The 16281-nt window shown below is 43.5% G+C and overlaps 1 protein-coding gene across 1 annotated transcript; it reads left to right on the top strand.

The window, feature by feature from the left end:
- The first annotated feature begins 223 nt into the window (after positions 1–223).
- On the top strand, positions 224–15486 carry LOC106583673 (NFX1-type zinc finger-containing protein 1). The gene is made up of 15 exons (XM_014168158.2): positions 224–606; positions 1596–1675; positions 1768–2987; positions 3101–3387; positions 3741–3973; positions 7049–7174; positions 7587–7735; positions 7942–8085; positions 8418–8535; positions 9662–9888; positions 10119–10258; positions 10834–11134; positions 12099–12209; positions 12316–12411; positions 12623–15486. The coding sequence occupies exons 2-15, from the start codon at positions 1609–1611 to the stop codon at positions 15074–15076; spliced, it is 5673 nt and encodes a 1890-aa protein (XP_014023633.2). The 5' UTR covers positions 224–606; positions 1596–1608; the 3' UTR covers positions 15077–15486.
- Positions 15487–16281: the final 795 nt, after the last annotated feature.

The raw sequence follows: 16281 nt of genomic DNA, 5'->3' as shown, positions 1-16281 counted from the left end.
TAAATTGTACAGATACACAAAAAAAACTACTTAAGTCAAAATACTTGAAAGTACTTAAGTTTTTGCACAACTGCTCAATTGCTACAACAGAGAGAGAGAGAGAGCCAGTGCAGCGGTATGTGTATCTTGTGTGTGTTTGATTATCCATGCAGACAAAAAGAGCACCGTATTATTGCTCAATATGTATTTTCGTAAACATAAATGATGACTCTCCAAAATATTGTACCAACAAGTAGGGCGTGTAGTTTCATTTCTGACTCACTTGCACTTCATATCATTTTGGAACGCGAAACTGGCAGCAGATCACTCTAAAGTATTGTCAACGTGATATTTTATAAACAGTAGGGCGTGTGGTTTCATTTCTGACTCACTTGCACTTCATATCATTTTGGAAAGCGAAACTGGCAGCGAACAGGCCTGGGCCCATTTTAAAGAGCAGCTCACGGAATTCCCCGACACTGATCCGCAGAGACGAGGACTGTAACACAGCGAATCATTACTGTCAACCAGACAACAAGGACTACAGAAATACGCGTATGTAAAAGTTTTATGTAATCTGCAATTGGACCCTAAATCCCATCAAAAATATTCACACGTTCAGCAAAGGTAAGCAATTCTATTTTACTATGTAGAATAAGAATGTATCACATATGAACACCCTATTTCGACAAGTAAATACAATACTGGATAGGATGTCACGTCTGTCACACTGCTTGGTTTATATACACTTGGGGAACAGGTCAAATCGATTTCCTTGTTTCAAAATGTGCACTGCTTGTCTTTGTGAGAGGTACTGACATGTTTAAATCATTGACCTATCTGTTTTAAGCGACTAGCGCACAGCTCAGACGTCCATACATACCCCCACAATACATGCCACCAGATCTCTTCACAGTCCCCAAATCCAGAACAGACAACGGGAAACGCACAGTACTACATAGCGCCATGGCTATTTGGAACTCAGTCAAGCAGTAGAATCAGATAAAAAAAAACGGATAAAACTACACTTTATGGATCAGCGCGGATTGTGAAGAGACAAACACATGCTAACACACGCACTCTACACACATTTGAATATTGTTATTTTTTCTGTGTTATTGAGTTTGTATTGTAGATATGTTATAGTTGTTTTATTGTATGTAATTGTGATTGGACCCTTAGGAAGAGTAGCTGCAGATCCGGAATAAAATACAAATTATTCACTATTCATTTACATCATTCAATGACTGTCCTAAAACACTGACATTTTGGGGTGAAATATTCACCTTTGGTTTCGAGGGATCCAGATTGATTTCGATACATTGTAACAGTCATATATATAATTTATTCACAGTATCCAAGTGACGTAATTTTAGTAGAAATGAAACCTACACCATTTCCGCATAATAAAACATTTATAAAAAAAATGTCCACGTAATAATTGTCTGTGTCCAATAGATGGCGCACGGCATCCACCACAATGTACAATAGTCACGCATCAAGATTAAGTTTGCCTCTGTTTTGGAATAATTTTTAACAAATTGATTATTGCCATTGTTATAAAAATTAATTATGTGTTTTGCTGGGTTTCATTTCTTGTCCTATTGGACCAATAGTAATTCAGCCTGAATGGAAAACCCAAACAGGGGCAGGAGATGGAGAGGTAGAGGAGCCAACCATGTCGATCACAGAATAGGTAAGGAGATTCATTTTTTGTTTTGTATAAGTAAGACATGATTGGCATTTCCTCCATTAAATTGATATACATTTCCTATGTTTGCCTCTCAGGTGCTGAGGCTGGTCAGAGAGAAGAGGAAGGGATAGCCAACCGAGGGAGAGGGGGAAGAGGTAGGGGGGCCAGGGGAGAGAGGAGAGGTGTTAATGGGGGGAACCCAAGGGAGGATAGGAGAGCACGAGATGCAGGGGGAGGAAGAGGAGGGGAGGGTGCGAGGGGTTGGGGAGGAAGAGGAGGAGGAGGAGGAGGAGAAAGAGTGGAAGGCAGAGGAGGAGGGAGAGGAGGAGGGAGAGGAAGAGATGGAGAGAGAGGGGGAGGGAGAGGGAGAGGAAGAGCTGCAGACGGTGACGCTCCTCATGTTCGTCCAATGGGGTACAAAACATTGGAGGAGCTCTCAGGGAAAGACCCTTCAGAAATAGCCATTACTCTTGCCTCCAGTTATGGACTGCAAGCTCTACTCGACGAGAGAGAGATGCGAAAGGACCTCGTTCAGCTCCTCTGCCAAGTCCTCTGCAAGGCGTTCTTGTCCAAAACTGACCGTCAAACTTTACAGCACTTGGCTGGCTTAATCAAGCATTCTGGATTCCTCCGAACCATCCTGCCCCATTATGTGATGGGAATGGGGTCAGAGTTCGACCTCACTCGCCGGGAACAGTACCCCCAGCACTTGGACAACATCATGACCCTTCTCGCTTCGGTGCTCCGGATATTCCCGGCTAGCTCGATCCAGGCCGTGTCCATGATAGTGGCCCTCTTCAGACCAGTCATCAACAGCCTGCGAGCCGTGGGGGTGGATGTCCTGGAGCAGACGGAGGAGAGCCTGGAGAGGATCCAGGTCCTGGTGGAGCACCTCCAGGAGAGAGCCAGGGAGGGCACCCTGAAGTCGGACAACTACTCCTTCATCACCCCCCAGGAGGACGCCCAACCTGGGGAGGCCGACTTCAGGACCCTGCCCATCTACCCCACCCCCGAGGAGTTCCACCAGGAACAGAGGCCCTTCCTCAGGCCCAATCTCATCTTCAAACGCTATGCCAGCGGACTGCTGTACCTGGACACGCACTTCCGGCTCATGCGAGAGGACTTTGTGAGACCTCTTCGAGAGGGCATCCAGCAGCTGCTTCAGAGCCAGCAGGACCTGGGCAATAAAGACGTCCCTTTGAGGAAGAGGCGCTTCGATGACATCACAGTGTACTTTGACACGCGACTAGTGGTTCCAATGTGCACCCGGTCTGGCTTGGCCTATAAGGTCCAGTTTGACTCCAAACCTCTTAAGGTCAGTCAGTTCTATTGAGTATTTGAACAGAAAAAATATAACTTACCAAGACTTGCCAACATTGTGTAGTAGAGTGCATTCAATATATGTTCGTTATTCTCTGTCCCACACAGTTTGTCCGCTGGCAGAACTCCAAGCGGCTGATATACGGGTCCCTGGTCTGCATGTCCTGTGACAACTTTGAGACCTTCCTGTTTGCCACTGTGTCAGACCGGGACCCCAAGGAGCTAGAGAAGGGCTTTGTCCAGATAATTTTCTCAACGGAGAGCAGGCGAGCCCTAGCCGGAGTGGAGGCCCACCAGTCCTTCCTCATGGTGGAGACAACCGCCTACTTTGAGGCCTACCGCTACGTCCTCGAGGGACTGCAGGACCTGGAAGTAGAGGATCTGCCCTTCCAGAGGTCGGTGTACTGTCTGTCGTTGTTCAATTCAATCATTAGTCAGCCCTACGTATGTACTGGCTATCGCACCGGGGATGTTGATGCTATGAGAGAGAGTTGGCAAAATATTTTTTTCCACCATGTTTTTTTGATATTGAGAATCGCAGATTGCGTTCATACAGTTCCATACTTCTGATCTTAAAGTGCTTAACATGGTTTGAGGGTGACTTACCTCTTCCACCAGCTGCTAGATGATATTTAGCAGATATTTTGTGACAGAACATTTACCGCATATCAATTATTGTAATGAAGAATGAGAACTTTCTGACTAACAAAAATTATATTTTTGATTTATGACAACATGTAAATTGCAGGTATATAGTGGAATGTAGCTCAGAAGTCCACCCTCCTGCCTACCTGCCAATGGGGGATACGTATGACCTGTCTGCTATTGCGGTGCCTGAGTTTAAGAGCAGCCGCTTCCACACCCTGGATCCTGAAGCCTGGCCCCCCATGGAGCAGCTGGGATTGGACGAGTCCCAGATGAGAGCCCTTCAGCTCGCCCTCACCAAGGAGCTGGCAATCATCCAGGGACCCCCAGGCACAGGTGGAATACATATAGAAAAAATCATACATATTGAATTAGATCATGTTTATGTACACTACCATTCAAAAGTTTGGGGTTAATTAGAAATGTCCTTGTTTTTGAAAGAAAAGCAAATTCTTTGTCCATTAAAATAACATCACATTGATCAGAAATACAGTGTAGACATTGTTAATGTTGTAAATGACTATTGTAGCTGGAAATTGCATATTTTTTTATGGAATACAGTTGAAGTCGGAAGTTTACATACACTTAGGTTGGAGTCATTAACCTCTCAACAACCAGTGAAATAGCAGGGCGCCAAATTCAAAACAACAAAAATCTCATAATTCAAATTTCTCAAACATACAACTAATTTACACCATTTTAAAGATGAACTTCTCGTTAATCCAACCACATTGTCCGATTTCAAAAAGGCTTTACGGCGAAAGCATAGCATTAGATTATGTTAGGACAGTGCCGAGACAAGAAAAACCACACAGCCATTTTCCAAGCAAGGAGAGGCGTCACAAAAACCAGAAATACAGCTAAAATGAATCACTAACCTTTGATGATCTTCAACAGATGGCACTCATAGGACTTCATGTTACACAATACATGTATGTTTTGCTCGATAAAGTTCATATTTATATCCAAAAACCCCATTTTACATTGGCGTGTAATGTTCAGAAATGTTTTGGCTCCCAAAACTTCCGGTGAATGAGCACATCAATTTACACATCAATATTCATCATAAACGTTGATAAAATATTAAACTGTTCTTCAAAGAATTATAGATACACTTCTCCTTAATGCAACCGCTGTGTCAGATTTCAAAAAAACTTTACAGCGAAAGCACACTTTGCAATAATCTGAGTACAGCACTCAGAAACCAAACCAAACCCGCCATTTTGTGGAGTCAACAAAACTGTTATAAATATTCACTTACCTTTGATGATCTTCGTCGGAATGCACTCCCAGGAATCCCAGTTCCCCAATAAATGTTCATTTGTTTCGATAAAGTCCATATATATGTCCAAATACTTCCTTTTTGTTTGCGCGTTCGGTAGAGTACTGCAAATGCACTGTGCTCGCGCAGTTAAGTTCAGACGAAAAGTCAAAAAAGTTATATTACAGACGATGTATAGAATCAATCTTTTGGATGTTTTTATCATAAATCTTCCATAATATTCCAACCGGACGATTCCTTTGTCTTCAAAAAAGAAAAGGAACACAGCTAACTCTCACGGGAGTGCGCGCCACTGAACTCATGTCATTCTCTCAGTCATCTGACTCCAGGACCTCTTATTCTCTCCCCAGTCACAGTAGAAGCATGAAACAACGTTCTAAAGACGGTTGACATCTAGTGGAAGCCTTAGGAAGTGCAAAATGAACCCCAAAATGAACCCTAAGTCACTGTATACTGGATAGGGAATCACTTGAAAAACTACAAACCTCAGATTTCCACACTTCCTGGTTGGATTCTTCTCAGGTTTTTGCCTGCCATATGAGTTCTGTTATACTCACAGACATCTTTCAAACAATTTTAGAAACTTCAGAGTGTTTTCTATCCAATATGCATATCCTACCTTCTGGGCCCGAGTAGCAGGCAGTGTAATTTGGGCACGTCATTCATCTGAATTTCCGAATACTGCCCCCGTCACTAAAAAGTTAAAACTTGTTTTTCAACCACTCCACAAATTTCTTGTTAACAAACTATAGTTTTGACAAGTCGGTTAGGACATCTACTTTGTGCATGACACAAGTAATTTTCCCAACAATTGTTTACAGACATATTATTTCACCAATTCCAGTGGGTCAGAAGTTTACATACACTAAGTTGACTGTGCCTTCAAAGCTTGGAAAATTCCAGAAAATGATGTCATGGCTTTAGAAGCTTCTGATAGGCTAATTGACATCATTTGAGTCAATTGGAGGGGTACCTGTGGATATATTTCAAGGCCTACCTTCAATCTCAGTGCCTTTTTGCTTGACATCATTGGAAAATCAAAAGAAAATCAGCCAAGACCTCAGAAAAGTCTGGTTCATCCTTGGGAGAAATTTCCAAACGCCTGAAGGTACCACGTTCATCTGTACAAACAATTGTATGTAAGTTTAAACACCATGGGACCACGCAGCCGTCATACCGCTCAGGAAGGAGACGTGTTCTGTCTCCTAGAGATGAATTTACTTTGGTGCGAAAAGTGCAAATCAATCCCAGAACAACAGCAAAGGACCTTCTGAAGATGCTGGAGGAAACGGCTACAAAAGTATCTATATCCACAGTAAAACGAGTCCTATATCGACATAACCTGAAAGGCTATGGAAGAAGACACTGCTCCAAAACCGCCATAAAAAAGCCAGACTCTGGTTTGCAACTGCACATGGGGACAAAGATCGTACTTTTTGGAGAAATGTCCTCTGGTCTGATGAAACAAAAATATAACTGTTTGGCCTTAATGACCATTGTTATGTTTGGAGGGAAAAGGGGGATGCTTGCAAGCCGAAGAACACCATCCCTGACTCCGTTACACCAGCTCTGTCAGGAGGAATGGGGCAGAATTCTCCCAGCTCATTGTGGGAAGCTTGTTCTGTGAAGGGAGTAGTACACAGCGTTGTACGAGATCATCAGTTTTATTGCTTCTTTAATCAGAACAACAGTTTTCAGCTGTGCTAACATAATTGCAAAAGGGTTTTCTAATGATCAATTAGCCCTTTAAAATTATAAACTTGGATTACCTAACACAACGTGCCATTGGAACACAGGAGTGATGGTTGCTGATAATGAGCCTCTGTACGCCTATGTAGATATTCCATAAAAAATCTGCCGTTTCCAGCTGCAATAGTCATTTACAACGTTAACAATGTCTACATTGTATTTCTGATCAATTTGATGTTATTTTAATGGACAAAAATGTGATTTTCTTTGAAAAACAAGGACTTTTATAAGTGACCCCAAACTTTTGAACGGTCGTGTACATGTACAATTTCTAGGCTGAAAGTTTGACATTTGTATGCCATGCTGCTTCATGTGTTGGTGGACTTGCAGGAGTATAATACTTTTGGACATTTGTTTTCTCTCCTTACTCATCATCTCAGGGAAGACCTACACAGGACTAAAGATCGCCCAAGCTCTTTTGACCAATCAGGATGTGTGGAAAGGTGGCACCTCCCCAATGCTGGTGGTTTGTTATACCAACCACGCTCTAGACCAGTTCCTGGAAGGTATGGCTCTTGCTGCCCGACATACTGAACTATGGATGTATGGTATATGAATGCATGATTGTCCCACACTACTTTTGCTTCTTGAATTCAGTTATTTTCCACCTCAAGCCATTCTTGAAAAATGTCATAATTTGTGTTTTACCAGATATAATTCTGAAGGGCACTTTAGTCATCATATGTATCAGCAGCTTTTTCATTTGTTTAACATGCACCATATGCATCCCCAAGTAAATTTGTTTAACATTATGCATCATAGGCATCCCCAAGTAAATTTGTTTAACATTATGCATCATAGGCATCCCCAAGTAAATTTGTTTAACATTATGCATCATAGGCATCCCCAAGTTAATTTGTTTAACATTATGCATCATAGGCATCCCCAAGTTAATTTGTTTAACATTGTGCACCAAAGGCATCCACAAGTTTTTACCAGACGGTATTGTAAGAGTGGGTGGGCGAAGCAACAGTGAGGCCCTGAAGCGTTTCACTCTGGGGGAGCTGAAAAGGTCCCATGACTTCCGCCGCAGACTACCGCAACATCTTCGCCGTGCCAACAGTGAGGTGAGAGTTAGTGTGGGAAACCTGAAAGTTACGCTAACATTTGAGAAATAGTCTTAAAATGTAAATGAGCACTCCTATTGAAGTCAATGTAGCTCAGCTTCCTTATGTGTCAGGAATGTAACAACCAGGTTGGATATCTTTTGGGGAAATAGTCATTTAGGGAAACAACACCACATACTGATGCTCAGAATATTGTTTCCTCTCAGATCTATGATGCACTGCGGACCGAAGAGACTAAGATCCAGACTCAGTCTGTGCAGCTGGAGTGCAGTCTGCGAGGCGTTCTAAGGGAACAGTTCCTTCAAAGGTTCATCTCGGAGGGGCACTGGGATAGCCTGTCCCTCCAGCCTGTGAGTCGTTGATACTACTGTCAAATATAAAGATCAATTAGTAGATTATTAGCCGTCTGTCCGAACTGCTACAGTTACCACTATCAGACTGGTGACTACTGCTATGGCTATAACTCATAGTCCACCACCTCTGCTACTTCTAGAACTATGTTGATGCCATATAGGATAACTACAATGAGGACGATAACCCCTACTGCTTAAACAAGGCTTAAGATTCATGTAAACAAAATAGACATTCTCAGAAAAGCTTTATGATACGATCTTGAATGGTGATAATCTGCTATTGGCCAGAGAGGAGACAATACTTACTCTTGATATGTACTTTTCCTCAGGCACTGGATGGTTTTGAGAGCTATGGTGGGAAGAAGCCGTCTATGATAATGGAGTGGCTGGGGTTAGGTTTCACTGCCTTCCAGCAGAGGACACCACATCCTCAAAATGACAATGCAGGTGAGAAGCCACTACAGTACCACCTAACGCAGACATAGGGCTGGAACAGTTATTGTATAATCTCGTAACTGACAATTATGGACAATAACCCTGAACTATAAAACAATTATTGTCATAATCTTCTTACTACGTTATTTTCAGGAGAAGGGGGATTCACCTTTATATTTAAGTAGATATAGTTTACAAAATAGCAGTATTTTCTTTTATTACATGAAGTGGGTAAAGTTGGTAATCATTATATGAACAGAACGGCACAGTCGGGAGGAGAAGCTTAATTTCCAAAAGTTCCAAGCGACAGGGGTGTCCCCAAAGCTATGTTGTAACTTGTTTTCAAAGATGGGTTATAATGCATTATAAGCTTTTTTTTTTTTTAAACAATGTTTAATAATAACCGTGCATGACAATTCATTGTTACCCAAAATTCCATAATCATCACAGTAGACAAGACACATGATCAGACAGATATAACAACTGGAACAGGTGCAGAGCAAATCAAAATCAAATTGTATTTGTCACATGCTCTGAATACAACCGGTGTAGACTTTACCGTGAAATGCTTGCTTTACGAGCCCTTTCTCAACAATGCAGAGTTAAAAAAAAGTGCTTCTCCTTCTGGGCTTGTATTTGTCAACATTGCTTGTGAATATATTATGGCTGTAATTCACATAGCTAGCTATTAGTCTGCTGTATCTTTTGAACTCTTTATGTTTTCTTTAAAACTCCCTTTGATCCTGAAACTATATTGGGTGAAGCAGAGTTCAGAGTTCATCGAATCAAATGTTATTTGTCACATTCACGTGTTCAGCAGATGTTATTGTGGGTGTAGCGAAATGCTTGTGTTTCTAGCTCCGACAGTGCAGTAATATCTAACAATTTCACAACAATACACACAAATATAAAGTAAAATAATAGAATTAAGAATATATAAATATTTGGGCGAGCAATGTCAGAGCGGCATAGACTAAGATACAGTAGAATAGTATAGAATACAGTACATACATATGAGATGGGTAATGCAAGATATGTAAACATTATTAAAGTGACTGTTGAGAGAACTACTAGGAATAGAAGTTAGAAACTCTGGTCCTCACTCCTCACCCATTTTACCCTCTCTGTTTTGTGATAGATGAGGAAATGGACGAAGATGATGAGGAGGAGGACCTGATCGAGATAGCGGAGGAGGCAGACCTGATCCAGGCGGAACGCTTTGTAGAAGTCTCAGACATGCATCATAGTCGCGATGATGATCGAAGAAAGATGGAGGAGACAGTCAGGGATATGGCGGAAATGATGCTGGCCATGAACCTGGAGAACACTCAGATACATGCAGAGCAGAGTGATGAAGGCTGGGAGGTGAGAACCTACAACGTCCAAACTAATTGTATAACAATATAGCCAAAACACATTGCATCATACAATATGTGAATCACAAACCAATTTAGCTGCTTATTGATTTAAAATGACATCTCCTGCTTCATATTCACAGTATTTAGCTCAGGAGTATGGTAGAAAGACAGGTGCTGAGTTAAAGGTATAATTCATGTTATTTAAAAAGTCTGACGTGTCTCTCTCTGTGTGCGCAGATACAGCGGGTGCAGAAGAAGAAGATGAAACATCGTATTAGGAGAGAGCTTGGCAGCAGCTCAGCCATGAGTGAAGATGAGGAAGACACCATTCTGGATGTGTGGACTCTTAGTCTGCCAGACAGATGGAGACTGTACCGGTAATAGTCCCTCTCATCCCCTAGGCAACGCCAGACTGCGAGAGCGTATATTCCCATTGTGCATAATTATGTCAACTAATTACAGAGAAAATGTATCTCAATAGATGCATGCACCGAACCCTTCACCTCTACATGTTTCTGTCACCCTGGCAATGTAACTGTGCTTAGTTTGTGCAAAGTGCACAGTCGTCATGACCACACAAACCACACAGGTGTGCGATTGACTGTGCCACCTTAAGTGACGCAGGTTTTGATCTGACTGGGGAAATGACCAGTGTAAGCCTCAGTTGTGTGCCAGCCAAAAAGCAATTTGGGATTATGCAATAAAGAAATTGTCACAGCTCCAGCGTGTTGGATTGACTCAGTAAATCAAACAAGGTATAAAGGATTCTGCTCTATGCATTATCTACGAATCTCAGATATTCAGAATTTGATTGTGACAGGGTTATGTCAGGTAAACACAACTTTGCTATAGGAAGTATGTTCGTTTTATGACCTGCGTATGTAGACTCTATTAGTGGCCTTACCGTCAAATGCTACCAATGACCTCATCTGATGCTGCTCTGTGTCCGCAGGTTATGGGTGGGGCGTTATCGGACGGAGCTGCGTATGCGAGCCCAGCAGGCAGAACAGGACTATCAGGACGCTGCCGAGCGTCTGGCTGAGATTCGTCTCCGTGAGGACTTATGTGTCCTGAAGGACGCCAAGGTCATCGGCATGACGACCACAGGGGCTGCTAGATGGCGCAAAGCTTTGCAGGAAGTGCGCCCCCGCCTAGTAATCGTGGAAGAGGCAGCAGAGGTACTGGAGGCCCACACCATCACCACTCTGAGCCAGGCCTGCCAGCACCTCATTCTCATTGGAGACCACCAACAGGTACTGGACACTCATTGGTCAGGCATGGTCAACTTCCCTACTGTTATGCCACTAAATCCAGGGATTGAATTGGACATGAAAATTGCCCCTAATGTACAATTGTCTTGAAAATTGCTCCTAATGTAAAATTGACTTGAAAATAGCTCCTAATGTAAAATTGACTTGAACATTGCTCCTAATGTAAACTGGGCATTTGTCGATTGAAAGTCCATGGTCATTTTAATTTCTTATTGAAATGCAATCAACTTCCAACTCTGCTTGGGGCTAAACGGAGAGTTCACCCAGCTATAAGGTCTTACGTAACTTGACTTGTTTAGCTCTCTCCTTTTAGCTCTTGAGTGAAAAAGCTAAGGCACTCTGGGAATATCACATATTTTACTCAGTTCAATATAATCCACTTTTATTCAAAGCTGGTATTCTTGAGATGTGCACTTTGCTTTCGTGTAGGTGGATCACACTTTCGATGAGAAAAAAAGCTTTGGCTTTGAAGTGCTATTAATCAAAAGTTAGTGGTTGAAATCTAACACAGTCAGGCAGAAACAAACTGAGTACAATAACTCACATTATTTGAGAATGTTTTGTATCTTTCCCACACCCCCTCCCACATACATTCTTACCCTGTCCCCTAAATAAAGCAGACACATATTAACAACTGAAAAGAAGCAGGAAAACAAGATAGGATAGCAAAACTGTGAGTTTTTATTTTCAAATAATGTATATTCTGCATACTCTTTATTTTACTTTATTACATTGATTTGAGAGGGCCAATGCACATTAATCAACATTTCTGTAAATGTGATTTAGTCAAACGGCAAATGTTCATCTTTAGTGGGCAGGTTCTGGAAAAACAGTGTTCAACAACAAATAATAGAGTTGAGATGTTGTCTAAAAGTGTTGAAATGAGGTGGTCCATTCCTCCTCTCTTGGGCTTCAGCGGTACTTATGTAGCTCATTGTGTCCCTAGCTCCGGCCCAGTGCAACCGTGTTCGAACTGGCCAAGAACTTCAATCTTGAAGTTTCCATGTTTGAGAGGCTGATCAAGATGGACTTTCCATACGTCAGACTTAACTACCAGGTATGTGTGGGGAATCTAAAGGGAAAGTGTATATGGATAAACCAATTACCCATGTTCTTCATTGTCCATTGACCAATCCTCTAACTCTGGGTCTATACCCGCACAGCATCGCATGAGGCCAGACATCGCCCGTCTTCTGGTCCCGCACATCTACTCTGAGCTAGAGAACCACCCCTCAGTGATGGACTATGACAATGTTAAGGTTCGTCAATGCTTTCAGAGACTTTTTACATGGTAGTTACCCTCCTAGCAGGAATGCATTTAAAGTGTACTGTATACTGAATATCAATCCATTTCAGCATGTGGTCAATTCAATGAACCATTAATAAAGCACAATACACAGTCCATGTGTAGGCTTTAGAAGTTAGTTGCGGTCCAATAACCGTTGTATTCACCTCCCTGTTGTCTTGTAGGGTCTTCTCTCCAACATGTTCTTTGTGGAGCATAACTACCTGGAGGAGGAGATCAGGGATGGAAAGAGTCGCCAGAACCTCCACGAGGCCCTCTTCGTGGTAGCGTTGTGTCGCTACCTCCTGTTACAGGAATACCAGCCGTCCCAGATCACCATCCTCACCACTTACACTGGCCAACTCCACTGTCTGCGCAAACTCATGCCAGCCAAAGAGTTCAATGGGGTCAAAGTTCATGTTGTTGACAAATACCAAGGAGAGGAGAATGATATTGTCCTGCTGTCGCTGGTTCGAAGTAACAAAGAGGGGAAGGTGGGCTTCTTGAACATCCCCAACCGTGTCTGTGTGGCCCTGTCACGGGCTAAGAAGGGTCTCTACTGCATTGGAAACATGGCCATGTTGGGAAAGGTCAAGCTTTGGAGCAACATCCTGCACACACTGCGAGAGAAAGACCAAGTGGGCCCTGCCCTGACCCTGTGCTGCCAGAACCACCCTGAGCGACACATTAAAGCATTCTGCGGAGACGACTTCAAACATGCTCCTGAGGGAGGCTGCAACCTGCCCTGCGAGTTCCGCTTGAACTGTGGTCACGTGTGCTCCAGTGCTTGCCACCCGTACGACCAAGAGCACAAGAAGTACACATGTAACAAGAAGTGCCAGAAGGTCCTCTGTGAGCTGGGGCATCGATGCCAACTTCTGTGCTACCAGAAATGCCCTACAAACTGCCTTATGCGGGTAGAGAAAATCGTACCGCGGTGCCAGCACAAGCAGATGGTGCCCTGTCACCAGGCTCCAGAGCGATTTGTGTGCCAGGAGCCCTGTCAGAAGAAGCTGGTGTGTGGCCATCTATGTGCCACGGTGTGTGGGGAGTCCTGCACCACCACCTGCATGGCAACAGTCACCTTGGAGCTCAAGTGTGGACACAAGCAAGAAGGTCCCTGTCATTATAGGAGATCTACAGAACAGCCGGACTGCAGGGCACCTTGCAAACAGATTCTGAAGTGTGGCCACCCCTGTCCTGGTTCCTGCCAGAGGTGCCACCAGGGCCGCTTCCACGTGGGCTGTGTCCACCGATGTGATAAGCTCCTAGTCTGCTCCCACAAGTGTCGGGAGCCCTGTACACGTGACTGCCCTCCCTGTCCAATTCTCTGTGAGAATCGCTGCATCCACAGTGCCTGTATGAAGCCCTGCGGCCAGCCCTGTGCCCCCTGCATAGAGCCCTGTGCCTGGCAGTGTCCTCACCAGGGCTGCAGCAAGCTCTGCCATGAGCCTTGTGACCGTCCACCATGCACCCAACCCTGCACCAAAACCTTGCAGTGTGGGCACCCCTGCATCGGCCTGTGTGGAGACCTTTGCCCCAACAAGTGCCGTGTTTGCCACCACGAGGATGTTATGGAGATCTTCTTTGGTACGGAGGACGATGCTGAGGCCTGCTTTATTCAGCTGGAGGACTGCGGACACATCTTTGAGTCCACGTCCATGGACAAATACATGGGGATGGATGACAACCAGCAGGCTACCGAGGAGCAGCTCGCAGTAAAGTTGAAGGAGTGCCCCAGGTGCCGCACTCCCATCCGCAGGAATCTCCGGTACGGGGCTTACGTCAACCGGAGTCTGGCGGTAATTGAGAAAGTGAAGGAGAAGATTAATGGAGCACAGTCAGATATTGAGGCGCAAAAGGCGGTCCTTAAGCAGCAATGGATTGACAAGGAGGACTTGCAAAGGTATCTACCGGTGGAGTACATACAGATCAGGAAAAAACTAAGTGCCTCCCACCTCACAGCTAAGGAACTGTGGATCACGGAAAACAAGATGGCCTCCCTTGAGAAAGTTGGCAAGTTGCTGAAGATTAGTAGGCAGCACATGTCAAGTGGGGAAGCTTTCCACTTTGATGAGAAAGTCCAAGAGTTCCTGAGGTGGCTGATGGATTGTTACCAGAAGTTTTCGGAGCAGCAGGCTTCTGATCTGCAGAGCGAGCTACAAAGGCTGTCCTTTTTGGCCGAGCTCAACGCCCGCTGCAAGATGGCTAAGGACACAGGTCGTGGGGTCAAAGTTCAGGCTGAGGTCACAGCCATAAGGGAGGTTCTGGAGAGAATGCAACCATTCACTCTGCAAGACGAGGACTTGGTAAAGCAGGCAATGAAAGACTTGGCTGAAAAGCTACCAAGCTCTGGCCTGGGGATCAGTGATGATGAACGAAAGATGATACTCTCAGCCATGAGTTTGCCTAAAGGCCACTGGTACTCCTGCCCCAACGGTCACGTCTATGCCATCGGAGATTGTGGAGGCGCCATGATGAGCCGTAACTGCCCAGAGTGCAATGCTACGATCGGTGGAGCAAACCATGCTCTGGCAAGTGGCAACAGAGTGGCATCAGAGATGGATGGGGCACAACACGCTGCGTGGTCCGAAGCTAACAATATGCTGAACTTTGGTCCGATGAACCTTGCTGATTAAAAACAGATTATTTTCTCTGTTTAATTGTGACTTCATGACCGATGTGACAGTTATCATAATTTGCACTCCAGAAAGCGTTGCTGTATCAATTTATATATTTAAATGCTGAAATTACTGTAAATGATTCATTGAATGTGATGAAATCAATCTGCTTTGAGAATATACTATTTCTTGTTAATATTAATATTTTTTTTAAATGATATCGCTCCAGAGTACAATACTGTATTTTCAACCCAATGTACAATTATGAATTATGCAAATGTTTAGGCAGGATTGTTGGGCCTCAACATTTAGACACCTGTGCGTATTTTTCCAGTCATACCAATAGATGGCAGCAGTGTATTGTTAATTTAACAAAGAGTTGGCTTGATATGTGTTTTTTCTAATAAAATGTATCTGAGATGATCCCATATATTTGCAAATGGATTTTCTAACACACACATACATACACAATTGTGATTCAGCTAACTGAGAAACTCAAAATAAATGAATATGATAAAGGGGCTGAAAAACAACACAAACTCTGGTATGATAAGAAAACACTGTAAACATAACTAATATACACAAATATATTTGGAGGGATAAACTGAAACTCCACATTGTGTCTTTGACATTGCCCATTTATATGAGTATAGGCCTACTTTATGTATCAGTTGAATACATTTTCTGAGCATTTTGTGAACTACAGTGTAGTTGGCCCTAAGCTGTAAGTGCCAGGGCGGAGGTGTTTGACTTGGTGTGGCTAGTCCTATGGCCCTGTCCAGAGATGTTCCTTCTCCTTAACTCAATACAAATTCTAGGTGTAAGCAGTATGGTAGTAGCTTTACCTTGCCCTCTGATAGGTTGGGAGGATTTTGTCCCACATTTCTTATACTTATCTAATGCTCTCAGATCTACGCAGGTGCTTGGTTTAGGTACTAAGGGTTATTTCTGGACAGGGTTCTGTCATCTTATCACAAGCTGCAGGTGTAGGGAACATCAGGACCGTGAGTCGGATAGATGTGAGAGACACACACACACACACACACACACCGTACACCTAAACATCTGAAGTTATAAAGATGACAAACACCCTTTATGCATCATCTAGATAGGTGCCCAAGGCTGCATGGATTTGCAGTATTATAAGCTGCATGGATTTGCAGTATTATAAACTGCATGGCAGGATCAGCAAGTTTCTTGCACTTAGTCAAAACATGACACAC

Source organism: Salmo salar, chromosome ssa22 (genome assembly GCF_905237065.1).
Source record: "Salmo salar chromosome ssa22, Ssal_v3.1, whole genome shotgun sequence".
Lineage (NCBI taxonomy): Eukaryota > Metazoa > Chordata > Actinopteri > Salmoniformes > Salmonidae > Salmo > Salmo salar.
This window is presented reverse-complemented; position numbering and strand designations above follow the sequence as displayed.